We start from the raw sequence: 18,301 nt of genomic DNA on the forward strand, positions 1-18,301 counted from the left end.
ATACACTCTAAGCTGCACAGTTGGGTATCATTTTACATAAACACACATTGTTCACAGATGACACTCAGCTCAGGGGAGAGATAGATATGCTGGAGGGTAGGGAGAAGGATCCAGAGTGACCTAGACAAATTAGAGGATTGAGCCAAAAGGAATCTCATGAGGTACAACAAGGACAAGTGCAGAGTCCTGCACTTAGGATGGAAGAATCCCATGCACCGCTACAGGCTGGGTACTGACTGGCTAAGCAGCAGTTCTGCAGAAAAGGACCTGGGGATTACAGTGGATGAGAAGCTGGATATGAGTCAGCAGTGTGCCCTTGTTGCCAAGAAGGCTAACGGCATATTGGGCTGCATTTGTAGGAGCATTGCCAGCAGATTGAGGGAAGTGATTATTTCCCTCTCTTTGGCACTTGTGAGGCCACATCTGGAATATTGCGTCCAGTTTTGGGGCCCCCACTACAGAAAGGCTGTGGACAAATTGGAGAGAGTCCAACGGAGAGCAACGAAAATGATCAAGGGGCTGGGGCACATGATTTACAAGGAGAGGCTGAGGGAACTGGGTTTGTTTAGTCTGCAGAAGAGAAGAGTGAGGGGGATTTGATAGCAGCTTTCAACTACCTGAAAAGGGGTTCCAAAGAGGATGGAGCTCAGCTGTTCTCCGTAGTGGCAGATGACAGAACAAGGAGCAATGGTCTCAAGTTGCAGTGGAGGAGGTCTAGGTTGGATATTAGGAAACACTATTTCACTATGCGGGTCGAGAAGCACTGGAATGGGTTACCTAGTGAGGTGGTGGACTCTCCATCCTTAGAGGTTTTTAAGGCCCGGCTTGACAAAGCCCTGGCTGGGATGATTTAGTTGGTGTTGGTCCTGCTTTGAGCAGGGGGTTGGACTAGATGACCTCCTAAGGTCTCGTCCAACCCTAATCTTCTATGCTTGGGCCAGACTTTCTGGAGCAACGAGAAATCAGCACAAAACACAGTGATGGCAAAGCAATACTGACCATTCTTTTAGTTACAAATTGAATCCAGGTGATTTCATATCTGCTGATGGGGGGTAACTGAGTTGTTTGAAATTATAATATAGTTTTATGACTTGATTTATAGTAGATTTCTCCATTATAGCTCTCTCAAAAAAAAAAATCATAAGATCTAAAATGTGAAGGTATTGTCCTACTTTTTATACTGAAAATGGTATTTAGACTGTGAGTAAAGTAACTTTTAAGTTGATGTCTTTGGCAAAATCTTTACTGTGTTACATATTTTTAACATGTCTAATACTTGATATGCCTTACTTTACTTTTTTATTGCAGAGTTTTTAAACTATGTATACACTGAAATCAGGAAGTGAGACCACTACAACAACATAACATTACAGTGGTTATCTGAAACACACAAAACTTGGTATCGGTCACATTACACATAAATGTAAAGGTAGAAACATTTATACTTTATATGGCAACACATAATATCAACAGGGCAAATATAGTTGTTGAAGCAGAAGTATGAATGTCTTGATTTTTGTGGGCTTAAAATCTTAAACTTAGTTGTTTTTATGTAGGCTTCTTTTGTATTTAAATATGTAGATGGGGGGTGTTTAAATAATATAGGTCAATTTCTCTGGAGTTTAAATCAAAACCTCACCAAGCTAATTGACTGTATTTCGGTAGGATGTTGACAAGTCTACTTCAGTAGAACAAGATGTAATTTAGAGGGATAGGCTCCCACTGTCCACACAAAAGTATGAAATATGACAGCTCTTCTGTCCTTTGTATGAGATATTCATTGACAATGCCCTCTCAAAAATTTCAGCTGGTTGTGTTGGCGTGGCACAGCTACCATTTGCACTGGAATACTGGCCCAGCTCTTTTGCTAGAGGTAAACAGGAGCAAGTCAAGAAAGTAAAAGGGGGAAAACTGTCCAAAAAAAGCAGGAAAGAACTAAAAGCCATTTATCATAAGTGTTAAGAATCTATGTCCTAGAGACCCCTGCTTCAGATTCAGACCAAGTAATTTGGGAACAGTGAAAGAGCATGCCTTATGACTATGCACCAGAAAAAAACATGGGGAAACAGAAGAATGAGTTTTAATAGCTTCCTAGTCTTACTACATATTTAAAAAAAAAAAAAAACACCACACACACAGTGATACCACCTTCTTTATGCCATGAACAAGGCAATCTTACCTAGACCTATGCGAGGAAGGTGTTCAAACAGTGTCCAGCTGTGGTCATCTATGTAATGATTCTTCAGTATTAACAGCTGGCATACATCTCTGGCTGTTACATCACCTGGCACTTCCAAAGCTCTGCTAGTGTCATCCTCACTGTATACTTTAATTACCTGCAAAAACAAGGAGTATAAAAAGGGAAAGCTAAAGTGCCCATACATTTAAAATTGCAAAGCATTGGTTAAATCAGCCCAGACAACTTATTAATCTCCACACCTTATGACTAAAAGTGTAACATGAAATCCAACAAAAGCAGAACGCTTCCTTGTCCCCTTCTAGTAGCTGGATCTCCACATTAATATGAGACAAGGATGGTGCTGCAGATAACTAATGGTACAATTCAAGGACCTTGAGAATGTAGCTATCCAGAAAGGTTAGTGAAACCAGGTCTGAATTTGTTGGAAGAAATTAGACAAAGAGAGGTGAGCTAATTTGAGATGTACACAATTCTGTAGGGAATAGAAAGGATGGATGCCACAAGACTGTTTGAATTTTGACAAGCAAGAACCTAAAAAAGGGATTGACACACAAGGGAATGGAAGTAGAATTAAAAACATGCACCTGAACAAAAGTGATACATGTGAAAGATTCCCAGGGTCTATGAGCAACTAGAGAGTAGTTCAAAATATTGTAGGAGGGGACATAGCACAAGTGAACAGATTTATTTGCTCATCTTCTATCTTTACAACTTCCAAGTTTCTTCCTATTGTATTATATTCTTTATATAAAATTTGTAATTTTCTGGTGATCTTCAGCATTGAGGAGTTGTTGACTTGAAAATTTCAGTAAAGATCCATGCTTCTGAAAAATAGGGAAATGTGTATTATTTAAATACCATATAGCTTTTTGGAAGAAGAGAAGGTTTGAGTTGAAATTGCTCATCCTTGCACCCAGACAAAAGATTAATCCCAAATCCAAACTACAGCCAAATCAGATGGAATTGATTAAACTTGCTATTGCCTTACTCTCTGAAGTGCTGTGCACCTACTGCTCCAATTAAAAAAACATGGAAGAGTTTCAGGTATTCAGGAAACATTTCTGAATTTCTTGATTTGCATGCAGTTATAACGGAACCTTGAAACTAAATTAATACAGCACTATATTTTGCATTTGCCTTTATTTTTACTTTTCCATTTTTAAAGAGATAACAAAAATAAGCAATGAAAAATATAGAAGACACCTGGCAACAGCCTGGCCTCTCATTAACTTCATTGTGGTATTAGAACCTTAACATTATCCCTGAATTATCGTAAGTGTTTCGAGTTTAATTATAAAACTGATAGACTGGTCAACATATGAAGGAGGTGTAGGAGAAATATGCATATAAAAAAAACGGTCTTTTAGATCTTCTAAAGTCCAGTAAAATGGCACAATCTGAAACTGAGCCCTTTATTTTTATTAGCTTGAGTTTTGTTTGTTCTGGGCAGAGTATTTTAATCCAAAAGCTATTTTAAAATCATTGAAAGGTAGAGAACAAACTGTAGGTCATTTCATTAAGATTTCCCACCAGTACAGAGTTTCTTCCCTAGTGTATATATTTTCTAGTAGCTTGAGACAACTCTGAACTAGACAAATTGCCGTTTCACTACGTGTCTCACTTCCCTGGGAACTCCATGACACAGAGATCTCAACATTATAAAGTTGTTCTTGATATTCCACTTAAAAAAAGTCTTTTATTACATTTTCTCCCAGTGTAGCTAGATACCCTTTTATCATACTAGTGTGCATAACTTATCTGGTTCTCTGAGCTTTACACACCAAGTTATCATGTCTTTGTACTACCTTATGTTGTAATTTAAATGAGCTACATGTATTTGGCTCCTTTTAAAGCTTTCCTTCATGAGGCAATCCTGCATCCCTTAAACATTTGCTTCACCCTTCTCTGAATCTCATCTCACTTAACCAGTGAAGGGCTTATTGGTGAGCATCTGATCCATGCATCAGCAGCAGTGCACTGAAGGCCAACTCCACCCTGGAACTCCATTCCTCCACTTGAGTATTAGCTAGACAGCCAGCAGGAAATCCCACCCACTCATGCAGCCAGTGCCACAAGAAAAGACAACATTGCTGCAGTAGTAGCAACATGTGCCTAGGCTAAGAGACAGCAAATCCAAATGGAGCCTTCCAGGGGACATAGGCCAGGAGAGCAGCCTGAATGCAAGGTCACTGTGAGCCTGCATGGCAGGTAAGAATTGCCATTTAACAATACAATGGGAAAGAGGCGCCTTAACAGAAGGGAATAATGCCTGAGGGGTAGCTGAGATTGTTTGTTAGTGATGGAGTTAGTTCCTTAAAACCGACTTGGATTTGTGTCAGACTCATTAACTTTTTTTTCCAATGACATACAGCTTCTGTCTCTGTAGTTGTTGGGACTGGATCTATGCATTGGAATGATTCCTGTCTCTGCAAAGGTCATAGGAGGTTGGAACAACGTAGCAAAGAAGCCCCTACCAGTCCTAGAGAAAAAAGATACTATACTCAACTATTCAAGATACACTGGTATTATTCATCATATATATTAATATAGCACTCAGAAACTCCAGCTAAATTTGGTGCCGCATTGCAGTGGGCCCTATCCTAAAGAGCTTACTGTCTAAGCAGATAAGACAAACTGTGCAAGAGAAATAGAGCGACTTGCCCACAGTAACGCATGTTGGTTGCAGAGCTAGATGCGACTCCCATTCCAGCAACTTGTCTCCTGGAAGATGATACTGCCAGTACGTATGTTACATATAGAGATTCTTTTAGATATACATCAAGTCAGGTGTCATGTAATGTCACTTTATAGCAAGAATATGCACAAGAGTGTATGCTGAGGCCTTTGTTAGCCATTTTAAAAGAAAAACTTGTGTAAGAGTTGCAGTGCAGATGACTATTCTCTGTATTACTGCTGAAGATATAGAAATTGGCTTTTTAAAATACTGAAGACTGCAACACACATCCTGATAATGATTTGACTGAGGCCATTTGACTTGGGGACAGGGAAGCCTTGGAGGTGGCCTTGGACCACAGCATTATAGCTGAAGCAAAACAAAACAAAAAAATTTAAAGTAGAGTTTATATTCTAAGTCTCCTCACTTTCTTAGTATAGGTGAATACATCCTGCCTAAGTCTAAGACAGCCAATTACCCACTACTCTCAGCTATGACATGTGATACCTTGTAAAACATAGCTACACTGTGCCATTTAGTTCTGTTCCTTGCAAAAGATCCAAATTCTGCTGGGAGACAACTGACGGCTTGTAGCATCTTTCTGAACTTTTGTTACAGTTTGATGAAGTAAGTTAGAGTGACCTTTTGTTTTCCTTTTAATTAAGAAAATAAAACTGTACCATATGTATACTCTGGGTACATGCATTTGAGACAAGTCCAGAGCAGATTTCTTAGGAATTTATTTGTTTCAAAAGGTCTCCAAGAATAGAGCCACCTGAAAGAGGATGTATGGAGATGCTTCCTTTCCTTAAAATGCAGAGCTATACGTTTCTTTCTTGCCAGAAGCAGGGAGAAGGGAAATGCTCTCTAGGAGTAAAATGAGGATAAAGTCATGGCCACGAATGTGACCACACTGATCTCCCCTGACCTACAACCTATGAGGCACCTGACTAAGTGAATGTCTGTCTCTATTTTTGCTATACCTTTCCTGAACTGAGCCAGCCATCTTCACTCTCTATCCATTTCCTGTCTCCTGACACCTACCAAGATTGGAAACAGAAAGATAAGGAAAACAAAGTCTGCTTCCTTTACTTATTTTAAGCACCTGGCAGGTATAAAGCAATAAGTCAGTACAGTAGGACATTTTAAAAGTGGGCCCCAGACCCTGATACTTATGTCTACATGCATTAGAAGACTCATAGCATGGTTGCAGCTGGCCCAGGTCAGTTGACTCAGGCTTGAGGGCCTCAGGCTGTGGGACTAATAATCAGTGTAAACATTTGGGCTGGAGCCCAGGCTCTGAAACTCCGTGAGGGTAGAGGTCTCATAGCCCATGTGCCAGCCTGAGCCCAAACATCTACACTGTACATTTTAGCTCCACAGCCCAAGCCCTGCAAGCCTGAGTCAATTGACCTAGGCTTTGAGACTTGGTACCGCAGGTTTTTTATTTCAGCGTAGACAGAGATAGGGTCTTAAAGTGGAAGAGATTCTACTTCAGCTCAGAGAAGGGTTTGTGCATAAAGGGAAGGCACCACCTTTAGTGCAACAGGCATTAAGTGGCTACATTGCTTGAAGGGTGGGATGGGGGAATTGAGCAATTTGTCATTTTTTATTTATTTATTATCACTAAATTTTGAATATTGAAATAGACTCATGAAAGCATTTGTGCCAAAAAATAAACCCAGCAGTGTCACAGTGTACATTTTATTTGGATTATGTTTGTTTCTTTAGTCATCTTTTTCAGATTGTCAAATCATGGTTGACTTATATTTAAGGTGGAAATGAATACTGTGTGAATTGTTTTGAAATATCATTAACATAGGAGAGCAGTAACTGCTTGAAATTAAGAGGGAGCAGCAGAGGGGAAGGAAGCATAAAAGGTAACCAGAGCAGGGGATTTTTTTGTCCCCTGCTTCTCCCAATCTGTCATGCTGAGAAGTCTCCTAGCAGACCAAGGGCAGCAATTGTGAACTTCATGGATTTGTTGGAGGAGTCTTGCAAATCCTACAGAATCAGGTTTGAAAACTAATTCCTATTGGTATTCTATTCAGACTGCATTATTTGCATTACAATACAGTAGGAGGGCCTCAGTATGCAGACACTATACAAACATACAGAAAGATACACTCTCAATCCTAAAGAGTTTAAAATCTAATTAATTTAATGCATGGTCTAAACAATGAAATAAGATGTAAACTACCATACAAGTAAAGAGCCAACTACAGCTAACAGACAAAACTATTGAGCTTGAGTGCCAAAACCCAGGCATTGAAATCCATATTTAGGCACTTAAATCAAAATGACCAGATTTTCAGAAGATGCGGAGCATCTCTGAACCATAGATGATCAACACCTCTGAAAACCAGTCCACATTTATATAGATTTAGGTGTCTAACTTTAGACACTACCATCACTACCACAATTTTTTTTTTTGCCCTGTGAATAAAACTTTGCACATTTTGTACTTCATTACAGTTTGTCACGTATGTTAACTAGATAATTATTGTATGTCAGAACCAGGTTTTAAAAGTCCTTCATACCTCCCGAGATCCTGATTAGTATCATGCATGATCATCAATAACCCGCTATCTTATAGTTAACTAAACGGCTGCTTGCCTGGAGCACTTGTTCTCTAGCTCCCAACCTTCTCCTCTTCTAGTCTGAAAGGTTTGCTTATTGAGGCTGGCAGAGTAGGGTAATGGGAGTTGTAGCATACTGCACTACAATGGAGGCATGCCGAAACATTTTACAACTCCCAACAATATTCCCCATCACTATTCAGATAATTCCACTAGAAATGGGAAAATTTTGCAAAACAGTTAAGGGCACCCATATATTTCTAAAAGGCTAGTGTTAGCCTATTGGCCAGACAGGATTCCACCTACCCATCATGTAGAGTCTCCATCACCAGGTAGGTTTCCTAGGTGTGGTGGAATGCCAATCCAGGGAGTTTAAGGACCTTCCTAGTATTCTTCTTTTAAATGTTTCATCCTCTAGCATTTACCCACAAAGAGCAGATGTATAGAGAGAAAGACTCTCATAACTCTCAGAAACTACCTTATGCAGTCATGTCAAAGAGAAGGAAAATGTCATCAGGACAGATTTCTCACACTATTCTAAGCTAATTAGGTATGATTAATTATTTGTATTACCATAACACCAATATGCCCTCCTTTACCTTAATATCTGAGTACATCACAAGCATGTATGAATTTGTGCTCATCACACTCATGTATGATAGGGAATTATTATTGCCATGTTGCAGATGGGGAAAACTGAAGTATCAAGACACTAAGTGACTTGCGCAAAGTCATACAGCAAGTCTGTGCCAGAGCAGGGATGGTCTCCTGAGTCCCAGGCTATTGCCTGGACCATCCATCCTTTTGCTTTTGAATATCCAGTGGAAAGGAAATTGCTCTGTTTCAGCCAAGGGTAAGAACATTTCCACATAGCTCCAGCACCAACAGGTTCCAGAATCAAACAAACAATCAAGGAAAAAAACAAGGGCATATATGGAAGAATTCAGAAACAAGCACAGTTACAGCTACCTCAAGTATGCTGTTCATACCTTGAAGTGACTTAGTCCAGATGAAAAGCACACAAAAGAATGCATAAATTTTCAATTGTTTTGAAATACTCAGTGTTTCTGTGTAAAATATAATGGTTTAAAATGTTTTAACATTAAGCTGATCACCTCTAAAAGTGAATGAGGAACTGCATACAATGATGTTGGCAGAGGGAAGGAAATAGAACTAAAGACGTTGTGGGTAGGAAAACAGAAGAAGAAATAACATAAGACCACATACACAGGACAGGGTCCTACATACATCTTGTACTTGGCAATCCAAGTACTGGCTGTAGCCTTATGCAAATATTAGTGGTAAATATGTTATGTTAGATAGTTTTAAGCATAGAGATGGAGGGGAAGTAACTGGTTCCCTATCGCAGTTAAAAGGGTAGAGTCAAATAAAATGCTCTCATATTATTATAGTAACTTCAGATGTACGCAGTAAACAGGAAATAGCAAAAATACATCAGTACAATAGTCTGTAGAGGCAAAAGAGGCAGCAAAGAAGGGTTGTCTTTAGGGGTAAACAAAGAAGATCTGGGTTCTCTTTCTGGGTCTATCACATACTTCCTGCATGTCCTTGAGCAAGTCAATCTCCAGGCCTCCACTTCATCTTCGTATACTGGGGTGGGGAGTAATAACATTTCGATATGGCAGGGTAACAGGTTGAACTCATTAAGATTTGTGAAGTGATTCGACTTCATGTGATTAGTGCTTTATATATTTAACATATCATCATACTATCTGCTTAGCCTAAAGGATTTACAAACAATAAAAAAAACTTTACAGATGAGATTTGCTGTAAGATCTTATGCAAGCAATTCACAAATAAATGACATTTCACTATCCACCAACAGATAAACTGACTTTAGGAAAGTCACCTGACCTCCTTGTAATTATGATTCCCCATCAGTAAGACAGGTACACTGCTTATCTTCCTAACAGTGATTATAAAGCACTTGAAATCTTTAGATGAAAGATGCTGTATAAGTATAATCATTATCGAAGATATGGGGGGCAGGGAAAGATGGGTAGAGAGGGAGAGAAAAGCTTGCACTGCACTCACATTAACTAAACCAGTAATACATTAAGAAGCACCCACATACAGGTACACTTACAAAAAAAAGTCACCTATGAAAATGAGGGAAAGAAAGGACTTCCAAAATCCAGCTAACACAACTTTACTTCTCATTTTTGTTTGCTGTGGTCAGTGAAGTTAAGGGCAGGAGATCATCAGCCATACATTTGAATTCCTTGTTCTCGTTTGTGTCAAGTGTCACCAATACAGTATTTAAATGATGCTTTGTAATTAACTGTCCAACATATTCTTTGCTTGTCAGAGAACAATAGAATTTGGTGTTCTTACATAAAGTAAATCTGTTACAGACACATTCAGGGTTGAATTAAAAGAATTTGGGAGCCCTAGGGGAATCAGGGGACCCCCACCTTTCCTGCCTCAAGGAGGTAGGAGGCTTGGGGAGGGAGCTGTTGGCAAGCAAGACTGCTCTACACTCATCCTGCAGCAGCTCCTGCTATTCAATAAGAGGAGCAGATTATGTTCTTTCCGGGCAGCAATTTTATATAGGAAATCTAGGCTGAACTAGAACATACAGGCTTCAAGGTAAAAATGCCAATATTAATATCAGTTTATCTTCCGGGAGCTCGTTAAAGAAAGAACATAGATGGGAATTTCAGCTTTAAATGTAAAAGTTGATAACTTGTCTGCTCATCGTAGCATTATTCTCAGATAGTAGCCTACATTGTCCAGGCAGATTTTCCCCTTGACCTGGCACAAATATATGCCACATCTCTCATGGATTATTATTTGTACTGTGGTCAAGCCTAAAGGACTCTTTGTTTTTTCTCAAGTATCTAGCTCAAAGGAAGACAGAAATATCTCTGGGGCAGCGTCTATCTAACTTGAAACAAGACAAGTGAACGTTAACAGAAAAAAAAGTGTGTGTGGGGGGAATTAAGATACTGTCTTGTGGTTACAGAAGGAATTCCATGCCTAAAGGACAACAAGTGTGACAACGTCTGCGGCAGTAAACAAATAGATATTCAAGGTTGGGGGATGGGGATGATAAAATACGTGACAAATGTGGATACATAGCAAATGGCAGAGTTGTGGAAGGCCTTGAAAGCAAGGATAAAAAGTTTGAATTTTATGTAGTGAAGAAAGAAGAAGGGCATTATCAGATGAACAGACAAAAAAGATGGTCTAGTATACAATGGAGGGGGGCAAGGTGGGTGTCAGGGAAGCCAGCTAGGAGGTGGTTAACATTGTCAACACTTGAGATGAGGGCCAGAATAAGAGTTTTACTAATATGGAAACAAAAAGATTGGATTTCAGGGATTTTATAGAGGAAGCAGGAAATTTTGGACACAGCATGGCTGTGCACAGCAAGGGAAAAGAAGAACTCAAAGAAGACACCCAAGTTACAGGCTTAAATGACAAAAGGATATTAGTGTTGTTAGAGGTGACAAAATGGGGTGGGGTGGAAGATGCCAGTCTAGAAGAACAGGTAAGGAGTTCAATTTTGACCATAATATGTTTAAGTCTGCACTATGGAGACTCTACAGGCATAGCTATACAGGCATAGGCCTGTAGTGTAGATGCCGCTTACACCCATCAGAAGGGGTTTTTCTGTTGGTGTAGGACCACCACCTACTTAAACAAAGTTACGATATCAATGGAAGCCCTAAGCACATAGCTGTGTCTACCCTGGGGTTAGTTGTCATAGTTACATCAGTCAGACGTAGCTGATCTCACAGGAAAGGGGAGGAGGACTTACTAGGGTTGCCAACTTGGTAATATTTTAAAAACGGACACTCCAGCAGGAGTGCCAGAACATCTCCTGCCCCACCTCTTCCCCAGAGTCCTCCCCACCATCCACTCCTCTACCCCGCCCCCATCCCACTCCCAAAAGTGGGAGTGCTTTTCCCCTCCCACTCCCCCGTCCAGGTCAAGAGGAACTCACCTGGCAGAGCCAGGCCTGGGAGCTGCAGCCACTGGATGCAGATAAGAGGTGGCCCCCGCTGAGTAGGACTGGTGCAGGTGATGACCTGGTACCTCCCCGCCTTCCCCACCCACAATAACCAGACATTGGTTGTCTGGTCAGTAGATCTGACCAGACACCGTCAGGTCCCCTTTTCAACTAGTAAGTCCAGTCAAAAACTGTGCACTTGGCCACCCTCGGACTCACTTTAAAAGATGCTAAAAGAAATGGCCAGAAAGATAGGAGGGACAAACATGAAAGCCAAAGAAAGGCAAGATTTCAAGGACAGTATGATCAATAATGTCAAGAACAGCGCAAAGGTCAAAGAAGGCAAGAATAGAGTAGAGGCCCTGAGAACTGGTCTTTAGAGACTCGGCAAGAGCAGTTTCAGTGAAGAGGAGAAGGCGGATGCCAGATCAGAGGGAATTCAGAATGGAGTTGGAGGACAGGATTTCAGGGCAATGGTTATAGAAGGCACAGAGTGTGCTTACAGGTGATAGAAAAAAGGGAAATGGGTTGATATTTGGACAGGCACGTGGGGGAGACCAGAGCATGCTTGTGTGAAGAGAGAGAGGCAAAGAAGGTCTGGAGGCCTATAAGTAGAAAAAAGCAAGAGACATTAGGGTCAGTCCTGGAGAAAGAAAATAATTGGGGAGAAAAAAGGGGAAGACCAGTCTAAACCTGATGAATGATTCAGTACATTGTGTTGAATTCTTCCTGGGCAAGTTAGTGTGTGTAGATTTTATACAAAGCTCAAATACCTCAATAACTAACTATATATTTATATAGATCAGAATAATCTCAAAGCTGCACATAAAATCTTAGTTATGGGTATGGGAAATACTTTAGTTTTAGTATAAAAAGCCTAAGCAATTCCTTTTGTGCTGTATATATGCTACATTTATTCCTTTATATACAGCTATGCAGAATCATGTCTACTAAGTAAGAGATTTACTCCTAGCCGAAATAACTATTCAGCAAAGCCTCTTGATACGCTTCAAGGCTAGATAACAGAGTCTGAAGGTTAAGTTCTGACTTACTGGAAGCCTAATTTTTTCAAAGGAGGCTAAAGTAGTAGGGCTAGGAAATGGCCAAGCACTTTCCCCAATTGATGAGAAATCAGTTTTCTTCCAAGGGATTTCTGCCAAAAGGAAAGGATTATGAGCAGAGAAGAGCACTAAACACTGCCAATTTCCTTGGTTACTATATGAAGAATGTTAGATGTTCAAAGAAGTCAATAGGAAACTGAAAAACATATCAAAGAACTGAAGAGGGAGTGGAATGCAACATTAATTGTGCCACTAAAGCTTGTCAAGCCACCCCAGCTAATAAGTAATGAAAGAATGCATTGCACCATTGAGATTTAAAGACTTGGAAAAAACCCACACATTTATGACTTCTCTCTCATACACACACACAAATTTCAGATGAGCTGTACAACATTTTGCCATACAATTCACATTAGATCATTGTGAATTCTGGGACTAAAAATCTGAAAAAGCCACAGCAAGTGTAGAATTCAGAGTGCCATTGAGTGACTATCATACAGCAACTGAACCTAATACACAGTATTTTGTCACATCATAAAAATATTTAGCATGCACATGTTAGAAAAAGCAAAAAGGCTGGAACAGAGATTTTTACAAAGACTGTGGAAAAACCAACACCCTCATCTTTCCTGCTAGGTTTGGGTTTTTTGGGGAGTGAGGAGGTTGTGTGTGTGTGTTTGTTTTTTAAGATTATTCCTTTGAAATGGCTAACAATTAAAAAAATACCTTATTGCATATTTGTAAACAAACATGGCTATTTGCTGAAATAATGTTTAAATAATCTGTATGTGTGTGTTAAAATTAGTTGTCAACTATTTCTCTCCCCTGCTCAAAGGGTAGCCATTTCAATACATAGAGAAGGCAAGGCCACAAACTTGTCTCCCTCTATTCAATCTGAATCATATCTGGTCTCTCTGTCATCTCCTTTAGGGTTGTCTCTCAATCAGCTTAAAATTTAACCACCACCAAAATAAACCTTTATCTTCCTTCCCAAACAGCTCTTCACTCCTCCTGTTCTTGGTCACTCAGGCTCATAACCTGGAGGTCAACTTTGACGATTTTGATCCCCCTCCCTGCCCTTCACATCAAAGCCATCTGCAAATCCAATGCTTGTCCTAACGGTCACATCTAGGATCTGTCCATTACAGCTTTAAATCACATTTAGGCCTTCATGATTGCCTCTCATGGTTATTTCTACTGTCTTTTTCTCTGGCCAAACTGACAAACCGTGCTCCCCTCCCATTTCCAGTCAATATATATACGCACACACACACACACCAAAAACCCGTAGCCATTAAGACAATCTGCCTCAGCCGTTGTTCTGACCATATCACCACTGTCTTTGAACTCTTCTGTTCCCCCCCGCCCCTCCCCTGTCTCCTCCCCCTATCAAATTGAAGTTTCTTGTCCACGTCTTCAAGCCCTTCCATAACTCTGCTCATTCCTTTTTCAAGCCTTTTCTTCAGGTTATTCTCAGCATAGCCTAAACTGATCACTTGCCGGGACACTTGAATATTCAATGGAAAAAGTTGGTTCAAGTTTCAGAAACAGGTGTACAGTTAAAGATCTGCAGACCTGGGGAAATTAATAAGACCTAAAATCACACTAATTTAAAATTCAATCACAGGTCTCTTTCAGCTAAGATCAGCCTTTCAGTTGCATCTTCTCTTCAAACAGCTATGTCAGGCAAAACAGCCAGGATTTAGAGTATGCAGGGGAGACAGTGGGCTCACAACAATCTAAATGCCTAATATTAAAATAGATGCATTTGGAATATATGTCCAAGCTCCCAGTCCTTTTAACTACATTTCACCCCATGCGTTATTATTTGTATGATAGCGGCAGACAGAGGCCTCAACTGAGACTGGGACCCCGTTGTGCTAAATGCTATGCATACATACAGTAGAAGACAGGTCCTGCCCTGAAAAGCTGGCAGGCTAAGTCAGACACACAAAGAATGGAAGGGGAAACTGAGGCACCAAGCAGTGAAGTGATTTACCAAAGGTTACACATAAAGTTACCAGTAGAGCCAAGAACAGAACCCAGGTCTCCTGACGGTCAGAGCAGTGCTTTGTCTATTAGACTATGTCATCTGACCTCATTTTTACCTTAGTTCCGCTCCAGTTAGAGGAACATAAACAAACAGTTTTATTCCTCCCAGTTTTATTACTGAGCAGCCCAGGACAACAGACATGGCTGCTCCCTGCCATTGGCTGCCGTCCATAGCATTGGGCTAATAAGATCATAAACATTCAAATTGCAGATGTTCAGCGATGTAGATGGTTTGTCCTTTCCCCCGCCCTATGTCTATCTTATGTATTTAGGTAAGCTCTTTGAGGCAGGGACTGTCTACTACTTTGTGTTTGTACAGGGCCTAGCACAATAGGTCCCATTCTTGGTTGGCCCTTAAACGACTCCATAATAAATAATATTCATAGGGGTTTTCATCCTTCATTTAGGGTATGTCTACACTCCACCCAGCTCAGGAAGACAAGTACACTCTAGCTCTGCTTGAGCCAATGCTCTTTAAAAAGTAAATAAATAAATAATAATAATAAAGAGAGAGAGGGCGAGAGAGCGCATGAGCGTGCACGCGCCAGGGATTGCACAGGCAAGCAGCTCAGGCTAGCTGCTTGATACAAGCCTGCCCGGACCCCCTAGGTATATACTCAGGCAGCTAGCCTGAGCTACCACCTGTCTGTCTTTCTGAGCTCCCAGTTGCAGTGTAGATGTACCCTTAAGGTGCTTGCACTTTTCTGCATGCAGCACAGTAGTCAATAATAAGCACCTGGGCCAATAATAAAAAACACCTACAATATTTATCCTCCTCCCTATTTCAGCTGCAATTCTCCTATGGTGTCAGAATTTCTAGCAGCATTCGCTGTATTATCCCATAGAAAGTGCTCAGAAGGAACTCCATCAACCGTCTGCTATTGAACCGTTTTTATTCTGATTCTTCTCCACACAAGCCAGCTCCTGCTATACACCTACGGGAAGTTATGGAAAGATTTATTAGCAGGGCAAAAGTTCACACTCACATAAGACCCCTCTACATGTGGAGCAGGTTTAGCACTACTTCAATAACCAGAGAAGTAAGCCGAGCATTTCAGTAATCAGACATTACAGTAGGTCTGTAACCAGCATGGATGTGTTATTTGGGCTGCTGTAATACTTCATACTTTTATGACAGTGTGCTAGAAGACAATATTTGAGAGTAGTACAAAAGCGCACTAATCTCCATTCCACCCTGTTTGGAATTACCTCGTTGCCGGCCTCCAGTCTCAGTGGTTGCAATTTGTGAGCTATTCTGGCTGTAGATTTCTGGGTTGGATTCCCCAGGCTCAGCAGAAGGCAGATCTGAATTTAGTTAGTGCCCACAACAAACTCATTCCTTCTGGCAATACACCAGAGCCTGGATTTTGTGAGCTTCAAGAAGCGGAACAAGACTTCCCTGTTCAGTAAGGCCTTTAGACATAATATTGCAGTTTGAATCTAAAGAAGGTGCTCAGGTGTTTATGAAATGGGTGGTATTTATGCATCTTTAAATAACACCATTTTTCCCAATTGTCCTTATGGATAGGAAGACAAAATATTCCAAGAAGAAACCACTGCCTCCAGATGTAACCATGTACAGACACCATTGGTATGTCAATTTGAGTGCTTTTATGTTAAGTTCCCAGGTTAATGCACTAGCCTTTCACCTCTGGGGACCAGAATACAAATTGAAAAATGCCTTTCAGCCTAACAGATGTATGTTCTCATCACTAACTCTGAATAAGATTTAGCTTAAGTAGCAATTTTTGCTGAGAAAAGGCCCAGGATTAAAGTATAATGGCAGATGCAGGCTAGAAGTTAGGGGCACTAGAGGTGTGTGGGGAAACTTTCAAATTGCTTCCTTACATCCATCCTGACTTTAACCAATCTAATCAGACCCTCAGTTCTTATAAATGACAATTTGTATTATTTTAAAAAAAGAAAAGGAGGACTTGTGGCACCTTAGAGACTAACAAATTTATTTGAGCATAAGTTTTCGTCAGCTACAGCTCACTTCATTGGATGCATTCAATTGTTTAAGTTATCTTATGTAATATTTTTAATAACAATGGACATGACAGTTACGTGTCATGCTATATATGCACTCAGGGGTTTTATACACAGAATGACTTCTAAAACCTTATGAAAGTAGATCCTAGCTAGCATGAAATGTCACGGAATGCTTTTATCATTCCTTATTCCTCATTCCATGTACATGAGTGTCTATGTTTACCCATTACCACAACCAATCTTGTGGATGCATCAGTATTTATTGTTTTCCGACTAACTGGTTCTCAGACAGACATAAATGTTTTTTTAATGCAGGTTGATATTTTTAGTCAGACTCCTTAAAAACAGTTTATAGAAGAGTAAAAAGTTACCAAAGACTAGAGAGAGAAAACATTAATTCTGAATCATTAATTCCATGATTGTGGGGCCAAAACGTACAGATCTGATTTGAACAACGCTTAATATGCACATTTGCATGCCTATTCAATAAATCACCTTTCCGGCTGACTTTTAAAGACCCTTTTGGAGAAAAAGACAGAGCCGTTTAGAATAACATCCATAGCAAGCAGTGTCCATTTATGGTCTGTAGAAAAGGAATTGCATGAATCATGGAAGTACATTCTAGAGGCAATAAAGCTTGTACTGCATTTTATTCTTATGAGATGTAGTTGAGTGGCAATGGTATGAATAGCATTTGTCTATATTAGGGTACAACAGATACATATTTGGAGTATGTATTCCTTTCAGCTTTTCAAAAAGAAAATGAAGGTGAGTAGTGCACCCATCAGGAACTAGCAGGGTAGCCAAAGATCAGCTAAGTAATGCAACTAATTTTTCTTCTCATGAAAAACAATGCCATTGCAATTTTTTGTATAATTGGTAAAATCTGCACCTTTGCCCTACTATATCTGATGGATATTAAATCAAATTCTTATGGAATAGATGACCATCAATTGAGAATACTTCATGGACTAAGGCTGTTTTCGTTTGATAAGAAGTAGAGCTGCTATTTCTAAAACTGTCTGACAATATATTCCTAATTACCATTGAATACCAACATAACATTTCATTCTTTACTTACACTTTTTTCCCCATTTTTAACATTGTATATAAATCTATTACTCAAAAAAATAGGACAAAAATAGTACATTTGTGACATTTTAAAAGCACATTTTTGGAAAAAAGAAAACAGTGGAGACTGCCTTTTAAAATGTGCATTCATTCTTCTAAGGAAAAATCTGCTATTTGAAATAGTATGAAACATAAGAAAAGCCTAAAGATGTTGTGATTCAAGTCAATGAGAGCTTTGACCTTGGTTTCAAGAATAGTATGATCGGATCCTAAATGTTATACTATATGATGCAGTCTCTGTATTTACTAAAAATATACTAGAAAGAGCTAACCAAAAAAAATCTTAACTTTTTAAGTTAAGGAGAATGATACTCTCCCCCATTATAAACATTTCCCCAACTTTGTTTCTACACTAGAGTGATTTAAATAGCTGTAATAAAACTTACGGGGAGAGATTCATAGGAGGAAGTCTCTGCAAGGAGTTCCCCACAATTGTTCTGGAGTGGGGGTTGCTCTCTGCAGAACCCACTCTCAGACCTGAAGGATCCCAAGAATACTAGAACTATACCCATGGAGACCTGCTGCATCCCTTCCCTCAACTACCCCTTATGCCCAGCTCCCTGGAAACACAACTCTATTGGAGCTGCTCTACAAGGGTATCTTCCTGCCCATGGTAGCTCCCAGAAGCATTAGGTG

At 39.9% G+C, this 18,301-nt stretch overlaps 1 protein-coding gene across 1 annotated transcript in view; it reads right to left on the reverse strand.

The window, feature by feature from the left end:
• GRB14 (growth factor receptor bound protein 14) overlaps positions 1-18,301 on the reverse strand; it is a 100,880-nt gene that overhangs the window by 45,339 nt on the left and 37,240 nt on the right. The window contains exon 3 of the mRNA XM_077830055.1: positions 2,180-2,336. Within this exon, the coding sequence (XP_077686181.1) occupies positions 2,180-2,336 (157 nt within the window). The remainder of the gene's footprint in view (positions 1-2,179; positions 2,337-18,301) is intronic.

The sequence above is a fragment of the Eretmochelys imbricata genome, chromosome 11 (assembly GCF_965152235.1).
Source record: "Eretmochelys imbricata isolate rEreImb1 chromosome 11, rEreImb1.hap1, whole genome shotgun sequence".
NCBI classification, from domain to species: Eukaryota; Metazoa; Chordata; order Testudines; family Cheloniidae; genus Eretmochelys; species Eretmochelys imbricata.